The 14,775-nt window shown below is 43.8% G+C and overlaps 1 protein-coding gene across 1 annotated transcript in view; it reads left to right on the top strand.

The window, feature by feature from the left end:
* The window catches only part of PDIA5 (protein disulfide isomerase family A member 5), a 104,395-nt gene that overhangs the window by 19,883 nt on the left and 69,737 nt on the right, over window positions 1–14,775 (top strand). The window contains exons 4-5 of the mRNA XM_086465510.1: window positions 8,615–8,698; window positions 9,463–9,508. Of these exons, the coding sequence (XP_086321636.1) occupies window positions 8,615–8,698; window positions 9,463–9,508 (130 nt within the window). The remainder of the gene's footprint in view (window positions 1–8,614; window positions 8,699–9,462; window positions 9,509–14,775) is intronic.

Raw genomic sequence — 14,775 nt, 5'->3', positions numbered from 1 at the left:
GTGAAAGACAAAATTTTTGTTCATTGTCTTTAAATTAGACAAAGCTCAAGTCCCAGTTTGTGATGGCCCAAGGTCTGGTTTTGAAGACTAATCATTATAAAGTTATCCACTACCCTTCTTCAGTAAGTTTTGTGGTAGATCGTGGAGTGGCCAAGGACTTTGGGTGACGTGGAAAGAAAGTAAAATAGCTTTGCTGAAGAGAATAAAATGTGTTTGGCAGGTTATAAAACGTATTGTGGTCAGGTGCAGCTTTGAGGAGGTGGCAGAAGAGGTTCAAACTAGCTCTTTCCATCCTGAATGTGATTGAGTGAACTCTCCTGGGTTTTCCTGTTGCTGAATTGTCTCACGTTTTTTACTGTCTATAACTCCTGCCCAATCGTGGACTGTTATTTTCAAAAAAATGCCCGTTCTTTGGCTGTGGGTAGTTATTATCTGCTCAAACTTGCATGGTTCCCTTTATGTCCCAAACATAAACAAAGCTGTGTGATTTCCATCTGCTGTCATAGCGCGTGTGCTTGGCTTTAGCACATCAGACTGCTAGGAAAAGGAAATGCCATCTGGTTAAAATGTCTGACTAATTTTTGTTTGGTTTTAATCCCACTTTTTCTGATTTTGTGTGTCATTCTTGTAGTCCCTTTGGTGTGTCCTGTGCATCATTCTTGTAGTCCCTATGCCCAATAATTACTTGTTATTGTTGCAATCCCGTGACACTTAGCATAAAGGTAAGGCCGTAATTTGGCTGGTAAAGCAGTCCTTTCAAGGTTAGACATCTAAACGTGTGCTGGTTCACGACAGCACCAAATCTAACAAGTAGTTGTCTTTCCTGGGATTTCCCCCAGTTTCCATGTTTATCATCCTTTTAGATGAAATCTTCCTTCATAAATTTCTAATTTCCTAATACTTTGATACGGAAAGGCTTTACCCATACAGGCGATCATAAATGAATTTGTTTAATGCCTTGAAATAGCAGGGAGGAATTTCAGAAATAAGGCTGTTAGTACAGATGGCATTAAGTGTCATTTTGCTCTTTAGTTTTTACCTTCACTCCTATAAAGCCCATCAGAAGCAGGATTTATTTAAAAGAATGTCTGCTCATCTTCCTTCCTTGTAGTTGAATTTTAAAGCTGATGAAAAGCTTTGAAATTGCAAATAAAAATTACCAGATATAATGGAGAGAGAAAAAAGGAAGAAGAAAGGAGTACTGCTCTTGCACCGATGCGTCCTCTTCCATCCAAGTAGTTTCACAGTGTCTGGGATTTCTGCCTTTTTCTAAGGTCACATTTAAGGTGAAGGGCAGTGGCAGCTCAGGAGTGGATGACACGTGAGGTTAGGTGCCAGCCTGGGGGTGTAGCAGGGGCTCTGTTTGCAGCTGGTGCAGGGGAGGTAAGCCAGGTGTCCATCAGGAACACTGCAAGTGTAGTTATACTGACAACGTGGTCCTTGTGTGGATGTGGTTTATACTGGCAAACTGTGCATTTGCAGCATAGATTTTCAATGCCTTCCTCCTGTCTCTATCATAACCTGTCTGCACAGTTAATGCTAATTCACATTAGAGCCCTTTTGTTTTCCTGTAAGAGTGACCATGCAGGAAGTGCTATGCCAGTCTGAAAAAAAAATCCTTTTTTAAGTAAGCTCTCAGTTCCTAACATAAAACCATTTAGTCTGGTGTATTACATTAAGTCAGAAATGCAGAATGCTTAACTAAAATCCACTGTAGTGCTTGGGTGTGTGAGCCTGGGCTCACGCCTGTTTCTTGCTAATCGTGTGTATTCCATGGGTTATGCCTAGAATTGCTCATTAACTGTGAATCTTCAGTGTTGCTGCTTTTCAGACTAAAACAAAGAGTAAGCAAGCTGAGATTTATGTAAAGTTACCTCCATTTTCGTGCATTCAGTACTTCATTTAAAACATTCTCTAGCATCCTCTTCAGGCCCATAGTGCAGCTAAAGGTCATAAAGCAGGTGCCAAGGGAACAGAACAATGTGCTGCAGCGTCTGTGTGCCAGTGGGTGATACCTTCAACACCTGCTTTTGTGGGAATCTTAGATTAATGTGAACTCAAAGCTGGAGTGCTACTTGTCTTGTGTCCCAGGTTAGGACAGTGTTCCCCTGTACCAGGCTGTGTGAGTTAGAGGAGGTGTGGATGAGTCCGATGAGGAAGGCTGCTGCTTTGCAAAGAGAATTTGAGTGTTCATCATTTCTAGAAGTTCCTGCAAAGTCTTTGATAGCTCCTGTGAATGTGTTCGCCTTACTTCTGTGCAGGTATGTGGGCTGCTGAGTGCCTCTTAGTAATTTATATTTCCGTGGAAAGTACCGTTCATTATAACTTCTTGACTTTCTGCAGGGCTGGAGCTTATAATTTTTTCCCTTAATTGTTTTTGCTTGACGATACCTGTTACCTTTTTGTCTTGGGTTTCTTTCTGCTCTTTGGCTCGCTCTTGCTTGCAATGAGAATTAATCTCATGGGTTTGAATTTTCAGAAAATACTTCTTTTTAATCTCATTCTTATAGATTCCTGGCCTTTCTAATTGACTAATGGGCACAGGGAGTAATTTGTATTTGGTGACGAGTGGCACTGGGTCTCCACAGCGCATGGATTATTCTGTTTGCATTCCTGGCACGTTCCACGGGAGTGTTTGGAGCAGAGGGCTGTGATCGCCTTGTGGGTCACAGGGAGGCTTTTTTCTGCATTTGAGGGGGGAGAGTCAGGCCCTAAATTCAGATGAGAAGGTGTCCTGTCAATCTGCTCATCCTCATCTTTAATTCTTTTCCAGCAGCATGTTTTCTGGTTTTGGTTTTTATGCTGCCTCATCCCTTAAAAGATTCACGCTTTTCATCTGCTGCATTGTTTGAGCAGCTCATTGGTTCTGTACTATGGAAACCTGTTGCTATTGTTACTTCTTCCATAAGACACTTTCCATCAGGAACCTGGGATGGTGGCAAAATGTTGCTTTGTTTTCAAAGACAAATCTTGTGTTTTAAGCTTCCTATGCTGATTACTTCTGCCTCAGTCTCCCCTGGGTCCTGTTCCTGTTTTGGTGCCTGCACGTTCTTAAACCCCACTCATAGCATCAAAGTGCCTGTCTGCACAGAGAGCTGCGTATGGGCTTTCTGTTCGAGTAGATGTAAGCCGCTACATCCAGTTGCTGCTTAGCACAGCTCTTTGGAGAAGTGCTTCTGCAAGCTAGGCTGATGGTTTGGGAAGCGATTCCCCCCCCCTTCTTGTGTGATTTCAGATCTGTCTCAAGGAAGTGATACAGCAAGGTCTGGGATTATTAGAGAACATGAGGAGCCTTTCAAATGTGACACCCTGTCAGCAGCAGTAGTTGTGGCAGCTGCTGCCCTGGGCTGGGAGGGAGGAGTGAGGGCTATGGGGAGGCAATGCCTGCAGTCCGAGAGGAGAGTTTTGCAAGGGTTGGTCTGTTTTCATTTGGTCAGCAAAGTACTGACTGCTGTAGCATAAATGGATCATACAGTACTTGTTGGAGGGTGGGATTGATGCAAGGAGCATATTCAAAATCCCATATTGTCCCCAACGGCTAATGAATTGCATTTTTGGTTTCGAAACCTTGTAGGAGCCCATCTAACTACAGCTGACTGTTAATGACTTCCTCTTTCAGATTAGGTTTGCAAGTGCAAATGTGGATTTTATTTTTAGGTGGCTTGAGGAAATTTCTGGCATTGACACCCCTTTTGCTGCTTTTTTGGGTCACAAGCTCAGTTAGTTGTTTGGCAGGATCTGAACTCCATGCTTTCTCAGGGTGTTCATCAGTCTGTTGTCTGGAGAGGGTATTCCATGGAAGGTAGCCAGAGGGCATTGCAGAGGCTGCGCATTGGCCTGGGAAACCCTGTTTGATAATTCACTTCTGAGGGCTGGTCTGAAATTACAGTTGCACTTCCCTGAAATTGTAACTGGAGTTGTTCTCTGTACGATGGTTTTCATCATAACGTAAAAGAATGAAAGCAATTACACAACAGAGACAATAATGAGAGAGCGTGCTGGTAGCAAGACGGCAGCTTTGACTGGTACCTTCCAAAGCTTTTTCCAGTGTTGGGAGGCTTGCTTTGTAGGCAGCCATGTTTCTTCTCTGCGGTATTGCCCTGCTCTCAGAGTCCATTCCTCCTCTTTACCTGCACAGTCTTGTCCCTTCCAGCTATTGGGACAGTGACAATGTTTGTACAGCCACTGATACAACAGAGCCTCCATTGCGTTGGGGTCTACAGGCACAATTGGGATATAAGAGACTACTGAAGCATCGTTTATGTGGATTGTTGAGCCCTGTTTCAGATGAAGATATGTACAGATAGAAGAGATAAAATCTGTTTACAGATTGTGAGGTCTGTGGTTCACATGTGGTTACATGATATGCTGATAGTGGAGTGAGGTAGTTTTTGTGCAGGCAGATTTACTGACAGAGTTGTTTAAATTGGTGCTGTCAGAGTACTTCTCTTGTGCCTGGAAACACAGTAGGTACAGATGAATAAAAAGGCTGGGTCTAGTCTGTGTTGCAAAGTGTTAGTAGATTCCAGCACTGTGGTGTCGAACTGTTACAGCCACACAGCACATGCACGTGCTGCTATTACGTGGCAACTGGAGACATGAGCTGTTTTCGGATGGTGTTTTTGTCATTTCTTAAGAGAGGATTTGACAGTCATTCCAGATCCTTCCTCCTCAGAGGCTTTTTTTCCTTCTTGATGAGAAGCCAATGGGCAACATTGTGATAAGGAAAATAATTAGGGAGCTGCAGAAGATCTTATTTGTGCTCATGAGAGAGGATGGTGCTGAGAATGTTTGTTTGGTCTTGCCCTGCTGCCTTCAGGACCTGACAGGACAATATTTGAATTTGCCCCAAGGAGGGTGTTTTGCACTGCCACCTCCATACACCATTTTACTCAGGATCCATCCAGCTTGGACTTGTTTGTAGAAACCAATGTGGACTTACTGCATCCAAACTCCTGGATCTTATTTTGTGTTCCTTCTGCCTAGCTTTGCCCTCTTCTTTCTCTCTCCAAATTACCTTGACAGATTGCTGCAAAAGCCTTTCTCTGGGTTGCTGCTGCCACTGAGGACCGTCGTCTCTCACTGCTTCTCCATCTATATGACCATGAGCTCCCAGGCCTGTGGGAAGCTCTGCACAGGCAGAGCATCCAGCACCACTCCTGAGGAGTGCCTGTGGCATGTCCCCTTCAGGTGCTGGCATCACTGATGGTGAGCTAAAGGAGGTCAGATCTCCTTCACAAGCCTCTCACCCTCCTCCTGCCCCAGTAACAGCTGGCTGCCTGTCCAAAGTGATTACTCATGCATGCTAACGCTGACAAGGGACCCCAGAGGTTTACAGGGAGCACTCCAGTTGGGCTTCCTGCCAGCTCCATCATAACCCCAAACAACAGAAGTGTCTCCCAGTAGAGGAGACAGGGATGTGAATGGAAAGGGGTGAAGTATTCCTGTGATGCATGCTGTCTTTGTGGTTTTTTAGACTTGTTGCTTAGTTAGTTCAACTTGGATCTTTCATTTTACCAAGCTGCCCTATGTCTTCGCTTCTCCAGCAGTGGAGCATTTTGGAGCCCACTTTGGCTTCATTGGAAGGGGGAGCATGCGGAACATGCCTGTGGGAGTGGAAGGAAGCTGTGCCATCGTGCCACTTAAGGTTTGACCTTATTATCACATAGACAGCTGCTGGTTTAGGTCCTTTGTGGTATTGTAAATAGGTTGATGTTTCGGATTATTCTCCACAGAGATAAAGCTGGATGATTTGTAGGACTGCCTGCAGGCAAAGCAGGGCTCCCTTCAGCAGTAGCACAGCAGGGACCTTCCAGGGTTTGAATTGCTCTGGACAGAAGTGACAGGAGGCAGCCAAGGATGGCTGCTGGGGGCACATTACTGACCTCATCCTCAAACCAGTATTTCCTGAGCCTTGTGCCTTGACTGGAGTATCTTGACCTGGGCAGTAGAGTGCTGATTTTGGGGGCAGTTTCTGGCTTTCTAGAGTTTGGTTTTTTGTTTTGTTTGTGTGTTTTTTCTTTTTTTTTTTTCTTCCTCCTGTTAGTCTTTGTAACAAACTCTTACACTGCCTCTTCAAGTGCTATAATTAAATTGCGAGAACGGGAGTCCTAATTACCCTCTCCCATGTGAGAGCTGAGGAGCTCATCTTCAGAGAGCGCCTGTTGGCTGAGATCCAAAGAGACAAATCTCAGAGCAGAGACTGCATCTATGTTGATATTTACTCTTATTAAGGATAATGGTCATTACCAAGTGATATTGGAGCAGGTTGCTCTTTGCAGGTTATTTTTGCCTGGCTGCGAATGAAAGCAGAAGGAAAAGCAAAATGGGTCGATCTCTGCCGTTTCTGTATGTCTCCTTTTCTGCTTTTCCCAAGGAATTGTTAGTATAGCATCTGAGCTGGTGGGTCTGGCATGTGCAAAATTTTCACTGATGCATGAAAAAAATTACTGATACGTAGTTAGGTACTTCCTATTCTGGGAGTTTGCTCCTCTTCCATGCCTTGCATCAGGGCAGATAGCTTGCATAAACAGACTAAACTCCCAATACAGTGGTGCAGAGAATCTGCCCACTAAATGGTAAGAGACATACTGGAGCAAACTGCTGCTTGCTTTCCTGTGCATTCAAGCACCTATGTGAATCTTTACAAAGGGAGCAGTGAAAGCAGGGCAGGCTTAGATCCTGTTTCCTTCCAATGAAACAGCTTTCTTATCTTTCTTTTTTTGATGGAAACGCATGCAAACAGAAAATGAATTGGTAGGAGTTGGAGTGGTGGGCGTTGCTAGCTGCTTACTCACAGATACATCTCAGTAGTAATGTTTTGTAGCCTTTTTCCATTATAAACCTTGCAGAACTTTTCTAAGATGAGCAGCTGGATCTCTAAATAACAAATAAGGAAAAATTGCACTTTTTTTTCCCCCACATGGTTTGAAGTTGCACGAATTTGGTGGCAGAACTGAAAACGGAATCAATTGTCTTGATACCCATTTTGGTCCTCTGCTGACGCTGCAGACATGATGTTTTAGCTCCACCTTCCAAAATAAATGGAAAATAACTGTCTTCTCAGGCTCAGATCTCCAGCTTCCTGGAGAAGTAAAGAAAGCATTTATGGGTTACAATGACTAGCTTCAGCTATGATCTGAAAATGCAGATCTGACATCAGTTCAGTAAGACTCTTCAGATAAACATGCTTCTATACAATTGGGATTACAGGTGCTCCTTTCTGGTGAGGTAGTTGCTTGCTGTTAGTTCCTTAAAATGCTCATTTCCGTCTTCAGCATAATGTTCTGATTTTGAGGCATGTGCCTGTGGCACACCCCTCCTCATTTCCATCTACAGTAAGCATTTGGGAAGTTCCCACAGAGGTGCGCTCTCATCTGCGGCACACTGCAAACTTACGTTTGTTGTTCCTCGTATTTGCGGAAAGGCAGCTGGAGAACATTGGGAGGGTTATCACCAGTGCTGGCAGCAGCACTTAATTTGGTGGGGCTCTTGCAACCCTTGCATCTCAGTGTCTCTTAAAGTGTCTCTAATTAGTTTAAACTTGATGGGTTTTCAGTGTTTTCATTTTCTAAATTGATTTATCTGCGTAAAAGGTACAAGTTGTCCTCTGCTGGGAACAAGTTTCCAAGCTTTTTAATCTTGCTGTTTGTCAGTGCAAAGAATAGTCTTGTCAATGTGAATCATCCTCTTTTCTTTGTAGTTGTACTGTTGTACTCATTTCCCCAGGTCTTTGACTGACTTCATATTCACTTCAGCTTGAACTATACTTACAGCTTCACTTCTGTATTGTTTAGGGCAGCAGGTAGGCCATGAAGACCCTTTAGCTGCCCACCTAAGCAAATGTATATGCAGTTTTCTCTCATGACCCTTCTCCCTTCTTCAGCTCAGTGTAATCTGGTGCTGGAAGCGATTCACTCTTGTTCAGTTTGAAAACCACCTCTAGCAGATCTGTCTGCTGTTGCATGCCGCCTCCTTCAGGAGCTGTAGCAGATGGTCTTTACCTCCACTTGCCAGGTGTGACTCCAGGACACGTTCCTCATACCTAGAGTAAATGGGGTTGCTGAGCTTGGGGCTTCAAAATTTGAATTGATTTTTGTTCCTGCAGAACCTTTTTAAGGCCAGCCACTTCTGATCGGGGCTTGGAGATACCATGAAGATGTTTCTCTTTGTTTTTATGTTCTGCCAAATATAAAAGCTGACCTGCTGTTTCTCTTTGAATCTTTTCGGAACAGTGCTCTTTGACCACCACCGTAACAGTAGCACAGTCTTCTTGAAAACTTGACTATCTAAATTTTGTGTTAATCCCATGGGCAGAAGGTCTGCTGAGGTACTCAGACATGCTAGAATGGGCTGATTTTCTACTGGTCAGGGCCCGGCTTTGGACTGTGGTTTTGTCACAGTTCACTGTGTCTTGACCAAGCAAACAGAGAAATTAAATTGGATAATGCGGTGTTCCACAATGCTTGTCCCACAAACTTAGCTGAACAGCTTCCAAATTACTGTTAGTTGAAACTCATTGCTGATGAGGAAGCACAGCAATGAGTTTTTAGAACTGAATGCATTTAATTTCCTTTCTAGTAACCGTTTTTCTTCCAATATGTGTTTTTTGCAGTGATACTGAAAGCCGAAAATTATGCAAGAAGATGAAAGTAGATCCTAATTCGAAGGAGAAAGGAGTGGAATTACTCCATTATAAGTGAGTGCTGGGCTGGGATTTGTAGTTTGTAAGTGTTCATGCCCCTGTTAGGACCATTTGTTCTCCTTGCAGTTCCATACTGTTGCAGCATGAAGACTTCTTACTTTTTATCCTTTGACATGTGAAATCAATTGCTGTTTCTTCAGTTTGTAAGCATGTGTTGTAACAGAAGTTGAGATAAATTTATTCTGCTGTTGAATAGAGTACACTAAAAGCATGGGCGGGGCCTGGGAGAGCTGCCCAATGGACTAAAACTACCCAAAGCACACGACTGATGCCTGAGATTTGAGCTCTTACTTTCTCTGTCATGTGCCCTCTGGCAAGTACCTTGGCCAAGTCGCTTCACCTCCCTATGCTTGCTTTTCTGACTTGAGATAGCACTTCGTAAAGTAAGTGGAGAAAGGCAAGTGTAGTGAGACAGCAAGAGATTTTTCTCCTAGAAATAATAGGAGTGGGAGTACTGTTAAGAGACACCAAGCAGCTACATCTCAATCTCCACAGATCATGCCTTAGTAAATATTCTTGTTAAAGTGTAAGGGAGGAAATTATTCACTGGAAACCTGTCTGCTTTACACTGTTCTGCACTCTCCCTTTTCCCTTTCTCTCCCCGCCCCCCTTAAATTACAATACAATAAATTCTACTTAGTTCTGTGGCTTCAGCAAGATAATGTTGTTCTAGTTAGTGAGAAGTGAAGAAAAGCAGCTGTATGTTTTCCAGCAACATTACTGTAAGTTAAAACTATTCCCCACTCCTTGTTCAACAGGGACGGTGCATTTCATACTGAATATAACAGAGCGGTCACATTGAAGGTAAATTTAAATACTTGATTATTATTCTTTTGGTTTTGCTAGATATGGGGGAGACATTTGTGGATTAAAAACAGGTGTTGGTACTTTTTCATGCTGAAGGCATGATCGGGAGTGGATTAGTCTTTGTAAGCAGCTGTCAGAATGACCTAAAGGTTTTTGTGTGTGTATGTGTCTGCCAACCATAGATCCAGGAAAATTGTATATTATTAAAAAGATTGAATCTGTGTTGAACTGTAATGTAAATTTTGAGTTAACTTGCAGGCTGGTAACAAAATAGGGATTTTCTTATTTTGATTATAAGGTGCTATTAATGGCAGTATAACTAAAGGTATTAGCTGATACTGCATTTTGATAAGTTCTCTCAGGTTTTTAGGTTGTGTGTTTCTAAACCTTAGAGAGAGCTGAATGGCCTTATCTTTTATCAGATTATGGAACCACAATTCCTATGGATATGCCCTGAGTGCAGCAGGGGTAAAACAACCTTCCTTCCTCCTGCAAACCTTGACACAAAGCAACAGAAAGCAACATTCTGTGAGGGCAATGGAAGATGATGTGAAACATAGAATCATTAAGGTTGGAAAAGACCTCTAAGATCATCAAGTCCAGCCATCAACCCAACACCACCATGCCCACTAAACCATGTCCCTAAGCACCACATCAACACGTTTTTTTGAACACTTCCAGGGATGGTGACTCCACCATTTCCCTGGACAGCCTGTTCCAATGCTTCACTACTTTTTCGGTAAAGAAATTTTTCCCGATGTCCAATCTAAATCTCCCCTGGCGCAACTTGAGGCCATTTCCTTTTGTTCTATTGATAGGGAGAAGAGACTGACCCCCACCTCACTACAACCTCCTTTCAGGTAGTTGTAGAGAGCCATAAGGTCTCCCCTCAGCCTTCTCTTCTCCAGACTAAACCACCCCAGTTCCCTCAGCCGCTCCTCACAAGACCTGTTCTTCAGACCCTTCACCAGCTTTGCTGCCCTTCTCTGGACACGCTCCAGAACCTCAATGCCCTTCTTGTAGTGAGGGGCCCAAAACTACACACGGTATTCAAGGCGTGGCCTCAGCAGTGCCACGTACAGGTGCACGATCACCTCCCTACTGCTGCTGGCCACGCTATTTCTGATACAGGCCAGGATGCTGTGGCCTTCTTGGCCACCTGGGCACACTGCTGGCTCATGTTCAGCCAGCTGTCGACCAGCCTCCCCAGGTCCTTTTCTGCCAGGCAGCTTTCCAGCCGCTCTTCCCCAAGCCTGTGGCATTTCATGGGGTTGTTGTGACCCAAGTGCAGGACCTGGCACTTGGACTTGTTAAACCTCATACAATTGACCTCAGCCCATCGATCCAGCCTGTCCAGGTCCCTCTGCAGAGCCTTGCTACCCTCAAGCAGATCAAGACTCCCACCCAGTTTGGTGTCGTCTGCAGACTTACTGAGGGAGCACTTGATCCCCTCATCCATCATTGATAAAGATATTAAACAAGACTGGCGCTGAAACTGAGCCCTGGGGAACACAGTGAAACAAGTGAGTGTATCCTGATGATTGTGGAAATGATGGTCTGAAAGCACGGTAAGCGGGCTGAAGTGTGCAGCCTTCTTCTGTGAAGACCTGGTGAAATTCTCGTGTGAGGCTGCAGCACTGTGATGACTTGGCTTCCAGAAATTACTTCTGTCCAGCTCTGGTGCCAAATTCCTATTTCTTTTCCTCCTCCGGCAAACCCAGGCTCTGCACTATTGTTGGTCTTGTGGAGGCTTGGTGACACCACCCCAAGGTGACATCATTACGTGTTCTTCCCCTTTCTGGTTCAGGGATTTGGCCTGGGATGAAGGAAAGCCTGTGCAGCATGCTATGTGAACCTGAGTCTGTCAGAGTGGCTGTTCCTGAGCACACTTGCTCTGGACCTTCTTTTTATAGCCAGAGTTGTTGTGGGGTAGCTGATGGGAGAACTGTCTTGGAAGCACACCTGGCTTGAATCATCCATTCAGCCTGCACTTGGGGTTGTTACACAGGATTTGCCTGAGGTAGGGAGAGTAGGACTGTGTATCTTTCCACCTCCCTCAGTAGAAATCTTGCCTGGTGCTAGGAAGGACAGGTACCCAGCCTAGTCAACAAGTGCCTGAAGCTCTTTCTGTACTTAGTAGGGAAATGCACCTGGTGGGTGATGGGGCAAGGGAAGCTTGTTAGTTGCCTAAATTTAGGTAGTTTGAACAATGCATGACATCTTTCCTGCCCTCCATAAAGTGCTGCAACCAGGAATTAGTGCTGTGACTCTTCCTTACAGATTGGATCAACTGGAAAGCACCTGCAGAGCCCCAGGGAGTGTTGGGCTGAGAGGCAGTCAGCACAACAGGACCCTTCTGTATTCCTTCAGTTGCTGTTTTGTGATGAGTGTTTCCCCCTTCCCTTTTGCTGGGGAGAAGGAAACAACATCCTGTGGACAGGGATGTGGGCTTCCAGTGCAGGTGGAAGAGGAATTTTGAAGCTTCCTCAGTCTAGGAACTCTAGTCTTTCTTAATTTAACTGCCCCTGGGAAACCAGCCGCTAATGATTTACAGGTTAGACAGTGCGTCAGAGCTGGGCAGTGGTCAAATAACTCAGCTGTTTACTTGTTCTGCTGCTTACAGCTAGCTGAATATTTTGTGTATTTCTCCCTCTTCTTCTCGCTGTTTTCTTCTGTTGAGGCAGCGACCTTTCTTTCTCTCTCTCAGCTGTGTTTGTCAGGAATCTCCCAGTACATTACAAACAGTGAGCAGCAGAGCAACACAATTACGTAGGGTATCATACTCATTTTATGGACAGGTGGACACCCTGAAGAACAGGGAGATTAAAGGATTTGTTTCACATCATTCAGCAAGCTTGTGGCAATAAAACTCGGATCTTCTTTCCAGTCATCCAGTAGACGTATTAATATATGTGTGACATTTTGGAGAATGATGGATACAGCTCTGAAGAACTTCTGAAGTAATTGCCAATTTCATAGATGTGGCTGATCCAGCTGATAGTGTACTCAGGTTTTTAAGAAAAGCTTTTCATTTCTTAAAGTAGCTAAATCCTTATGTAATTAGCAGAGATGCCCTTGTGGGTTTACTCTTAGAAAAATGAAGAATAAAGAATAGCTCAGTATTGACGTTGGAGGAAGTTAGCAGTCAGAACCTTCTGCTGCTGAGACCTGTGTTAGGATCTGAACTGTTCGGGATATCTGGTAAAGGGAGGTGGACTGGAGATAACAAAGTTTGGTGATACAAAATTATTAAGAATAGTTTTAAAGAAAATGTTTCCAACTCTGCAGAAGGACTTAGGTCCTTACAACGCTAAGTGGCTTGTCAGTATGAAAGTAGAAACTTGAGGGGTAATGAGCATGAGAAGGAGGGAAGGGACACAGTTCCAACTATGCTGGAGTACTGCTGACTATTGTAATGGGGTTTGAATTACCAGTCAGGACAGTGATTGGCTTGAAAATATTGTCCCCGTGCTTAATAGTGTTTAAAACTCGAATGAGTAGGAAAGGAACAGAATGGAAGAGGAAATGTTATTCCACCATCTGAGTCCGTTGGGTTCCTTCACCTTGTGTCTTGTATGTGATTCTGGTCGCCCCGTCAAGTGAAAGGTGTAGAAGTACTGCAGAAGGGCAGTGATGATGATCACAGGCAGAAATGACTTGAATATTTAAGGGAGATTCTTGGGCTTGGAAAAAAGGACAACTGGAGGAGATTATGATGGGTATTTGTATAACTAAGTAGCTTGAAAAAGGGAATGATTACCTATTTTTTTCTCCAAAATTGGGTGCGAAGAGTGGCATTTTGGGACAGCTGATTTGAAACAAGTAACAGCAATTTAAAAAAGTTGTGGAACTTGTAACTACGTGTTGTGAAAGCCAAGAATTTAGGATTCTGAAAAACAGTTTTAGATAGTCACAAGGTATAGATCTAATGATAGTTGGCAGGCATAGAAGTCCAAATACAACAGCTGGTACAGAGTCCCTAAACTTACTTTTTGCCAGAAATTGAGAGCATATACCAGTGTATGCTATATAAGAATGGTACTAGTATAGATTTTACCCAAGTATCTGTAGTCAGCTGCTATTGGAGACCTAAGCTTAGATCAGTCTTTGGTCTTAACTGATATGTCTGTTCATACGTTGTTTTAGCCACACCATGTTCTAATCCTCAATAGTGCCAGTATGCAGGTTGTGTTTATTACATGATGAAGCCTTTTCTGGAGCATGAAGTACAGGGAGAGTTTTACTCTCCTAAAGTGGAGAAAACTCATTAAAGTACAAATCTGCTTAGTACTAGCAAAGGGAATAGGCTAACCCAATAAATTGGTCCTGCTCTAAACTCTCAATCCTTTTCAAGTTTGCTGTTGTATAAGGTGTGTGTGTGAAATCAAGGGAAGTCTTTTTATTAGCAGCCCTACTGCATTATACTTCAAAGGATGAGAAGTACAGGGATGTGTTTCTGTGTGTGTGTGTATGTGTATATATATATATTTTTTTTTTCCAGGTTAAAACCTAGGTCCATATATGATAGCCAGCTATTGTGCTGTTAAAGCTTGGCTTCATCCAGGCTATGCTGCTAAAAGGAAGCATGACCTGTATTCTGCTGAATCAATGTTTAAGGTTCAAAGCTGTCACAGGGGTTCGGGCAGTGGATTACAGCCTAGCATGGCTCTGTTGGTGCTGTGGGGTCAAAGCAGGTCCTGACCATGTCATGGCGGGACAGGAGTGTAGCTGGATTCTTCAGCATGGGGGTTGCTGTGGTCTGGACCTTGCTGATGTCTCTGAACAGCCTGGGGACCACTGCTTTTCTGTGATTAGAAAGTCCTGTGGGTTTTTTTGGGGGGGGTGTTCTTTCCTATTTAAAGGCACACAGGAAGTTCTCTTCGCCGCGTGCCGTAATGAGTGCAAGGCAGTGTACTGCCTGCTCCTGCCAGAAGACATTACACATCTAATTTTTTCTGTCTTGGCTGAGAGGGAGATGCTGGGTGAATTAAATCCCTTTAATCCCCCATCCTCTAACCACATCTGTTTCTACATGACTGAACTTGGCATGCAGGAATTCTTGAAACTAGCAGAGTCAATTGCACTCATTAGCTGTTTAAAATGTTGACCCTTCTCTCCTCCCCTTCAGTGTATAGTTGAGGTCTGTGTAGACTGAGAGTGAGCAGAACTTGATGTAGCTTTCCTAAATGTAGAACATCTACACTGTTTTATCCTCTCCTTTCCCCATATATTATTAACTCTTCTTAGGGCATGATTCTAGGGCC

The sequence above is a fragment of the Leptosomus discolor genome, chromosome 5, assembly GCF_034619465.1.
Source record: "Leptosomus discolor isolate bLepDis1 chromosome 5, bLepDis1.hap2, whole genome shotgun sequence".
NCBI classification, from domain to species: Eukaryota; Metazoa; Chordata; class Aves; order Leptosomiformes; family Leptosomidae; genus Leptosomus; species Leptosomus discolor.
The sequence above is the reverse complement of the archived record's forward strand: the minus strand, read 5'-3'. Positions and strand labels throughout refer to the sequence as shown.